The sequence below is a fragment of the Primulina tabacum genome, chromosome 3 (genome assembly GCF_025594145.1).
Source record: "Primulina tabacum isolate GXHZ01 chromosome 3, ASM2559414v2, whole genome shotgun sequence".
NCBI classification, from domain to species: Eukaryota; Viridiplantae; Streptophyta; class Magnoliopsida; order Lamiales; family Gesneriaceae; genus Primulina; species Primulina tabacum.
The window spans coordinates 16,474,630-16,477,482 of record NC_134552.1 but is presented as its reverse complement, the minus strand read 5'-3'; the positions used below and the strand labels follow the sequence as shown (position 1 = coordinate 16,477,482).

Below are 2,853 nucleotides of genomic sequence, written 5' to 3'. Positions count from 1 at the left end.
AATTGAGAAGCTAATTCCAAGATAATTCTCACCGTTTCAAAACGAGCTACCGGAGAAAACGTTTCTTCGAAATCAATGCCATATTTTTGTGCACATCCTTTTGCCACAAGCCGAGCTTTATGCTTCTGTATGCTACCATCTGCACCAAATTTTGTCTTGAAAATCCATTTCAAACCAATTGCATTTTTTCCTTCCGGTAAATCAACCATCTCCCATGTCTCATTCTTTTGGATTGCTGCCTCATTGCTCTCTGCCATTTTTTAGTTCAGCTACTTCTTCATAGGAAATATGATCTAAAACAGTGAGAGCAAAGTGACAGGATTCATATATATCAGTCAAAGATCTAAACCTTCTCTATGGTATCTCATCCGAAGAGCTTCGACTTTGTGATGTGCGAGGAGAATTTGATGATGTTGAGGATGATGAAATTGAGTAGCCACTCTTGAAGTTTATTTGAAGATATTTCATTGACCCAAGGAATATATTCCTCCACTTTTTCATTGCAATCCCAACTTGCATTTTCATCAAAAACCACATCTCTACTCACCAAAAACTTTCCGTTAAGAAGGTTATATAATCTATATCCTTTAGATTCAGTACAATAACCAATAAAAATGCATTTTTCAGCTTTTTCATCAAGTTTTTGACGAAATTGAGAATTCACCAAAGCATAAGCTATACAACAAAAGACTCTTAAATGACTTACAGACAGCTTGGTGCCACGCCAAGCTTCAAATGGAGTTCGATTCATGACAGCCTTTGTTGGAGATATGTCCAATAAATATATTGATGTTGCCACAGCTTCAGCCCAGAAATCATTTGAAAGCTTTTTTGCTTGCAATAAACTTCTTGCCATCTCAACAACAGTCTGATTCTTTCGTTCAGCGACGCTGTTTTGCTCCGGAGTGTAAGGATCTGTCAATTCCCTGTGAATGCCATTTTCTTCACATAAAATATTAAACTCTTTGGACACAAATTTTCCACCCCTACCTATGCGAAGGACTTTGATGCAAGATTCACTTTGTTTCTCGACTTTAACTTTAAAGTTCTTGAATTTCTCATATGCTTCAGACTTGTTTTCTAAAAAGTAAACCCAACTCATGCCTCTATAATCATCAGTAAAAAGCAAGAAGTAACGACTCCCACCAAAAGATTTAGTCTGCATAGACATGAATTAATTCAAGACACTTTGAAGCTCAAGCCTTTCCAACATGAAAAGACTTTTTAGTTTGTTTACCATATATGCATCATTCACATAAACTGATAGAACCAATCTTAGGCAGTCTGAAAACCATAACTTTATCACTTAATAATCTCATACCTTTGACGTTAAGATGCCCATATCGCAAATGCTATAGAATGGAGTCAACTTTTTCATCAGCAACAAGAACAAAATTCTCAATGCGTGAAACTTCTAGTGGGAACATTTTGTTTTGCGTCATGTTGATGGTGATCAACGTATTTCCTGAATTCTTTTCCTTAATAACACATTCACCATTATCAAAGGAAATAGAATATCCACATGACATTAATTGTCCCACACTAAGCAAATTATATCCCAAATCAGGTACAAATTGAATATTGCGTAGTAGCTTTATTTTACCATTGGTAGTTTCAATGCCTATTGTACCTTTCCATTCAACTTGCACATCTTTACCATTCCCAAGCTGCACCTTCACCTTTTGTGTCTCATCAAGTTCTTTAAACATGGATTTTGTGTCCGTCATATGGTTTGAACAACCACTATCTACAAACCACACACCACTTGAATTATTGTCAGTATTAGAATGAACCATAAAAAGCTTACTTTCCTTTTCATTCTCTGCCGCATAATTCACTTGCTGGTCTTTGTTTGGACAATAAGCTTTAACATGCCCATATCCCTTGCACTGATAGCATTGAACACCATTCTTGTTATTTCTTTGCTCACTGGTGTACTTCGATTGCTAGTCGAATCTACCTCTGCCTCGTCCTCTACCAAAACCTCGACCACGACCATGACCACGGAATCCTCCTCTTCCATGGCCTTTAGTTGTTGAGATTTCAATTTCTCCAAGTTTTGAGACTGCCTCCTTCATTTGAAACGTCTTTTCTTCATTTTTTTTAAGTGACCTGTTAATTCTTGACTCATGGACTTGCAAAGACCCCATTAGTTCATCAAATGAAAAAACTGACAAATCCATATATTCTTCTATTGCAGCGACAGCATGATCAAATTTTGGAGTTAAACTTCTCAATACATTTTCAATGATGGTCTGGTCAGTAATCTTCTCTCCATAAGATCGCATTTGACTGATTATTGGCTTTGCTCTTGACAAAAAATCAGCAATTGATTATCCCTTGTTCATTATCAAGGTTTCAAAGTCTCGTCGAAGTGACTGCAGTCGCACCATGATGATTTTTGAATCACCTTGAAATTCCTTCTGTAGAATTGACCATGCTTGCTTTGACGTGGTCGCAGTTGCGATTCTTGAGAAGATGCAGTCATGAACAACCTGCTGCATAATTACCAATGCCTTTGAATCTCTCTTCCTATTCTCCCTCAACCTGCTTTCTTCGTCAGGATCGGTAAACCCATGTTCTACCAAGTCCCAAAGATCTTGAGATTTGAGCTGAGTCTTCACACAGATACTCCAGAATTCATAGCCTTCTCCTTTAAAAATTGGAATAAGTGGTTGTGCGGCACCCATTGCAGAAATACTGTTGGCCATGAAAGTCTTTCTCAAAGTGTATCCCTCAACTCACGTGTTTTCACTCTACTCTCTCTCAAACCAGTGCTCTGATACCACAAATTTTGGGGAAGAAGAAAATGAGGCAGAAAGCAAATATAATAAAGAAGAGGAAAAAGACAGA

General features: G+C 37.4%; 1 protein-coding gene across 1 annotated transcript; it reads right to left on the bottom strand.

Moving 5' to 3' along the window:
- Positions 1-1,352: 1,352 nt before the first annotated feature.
- Positions 1,353-2,288, bottom strand: LOC142538514 (uncharacterized). The gene is made up of 2 exons (XM_075643826.1): positions 1,961-2,288; positions 1,353-1,864 (listed from the first exon to the last, which is right to left on the bottom strand). Exons 1-2 carry the CDS (start codon positions 2,286-2,288, stop codon positions 1,353-1,355), a joined length of 840 nt encoding a protein of 279 aa, XP_075499941.1.
- Between the last annotated feature and the right edge of the window lie 565 nt (positions 2,289-2,853).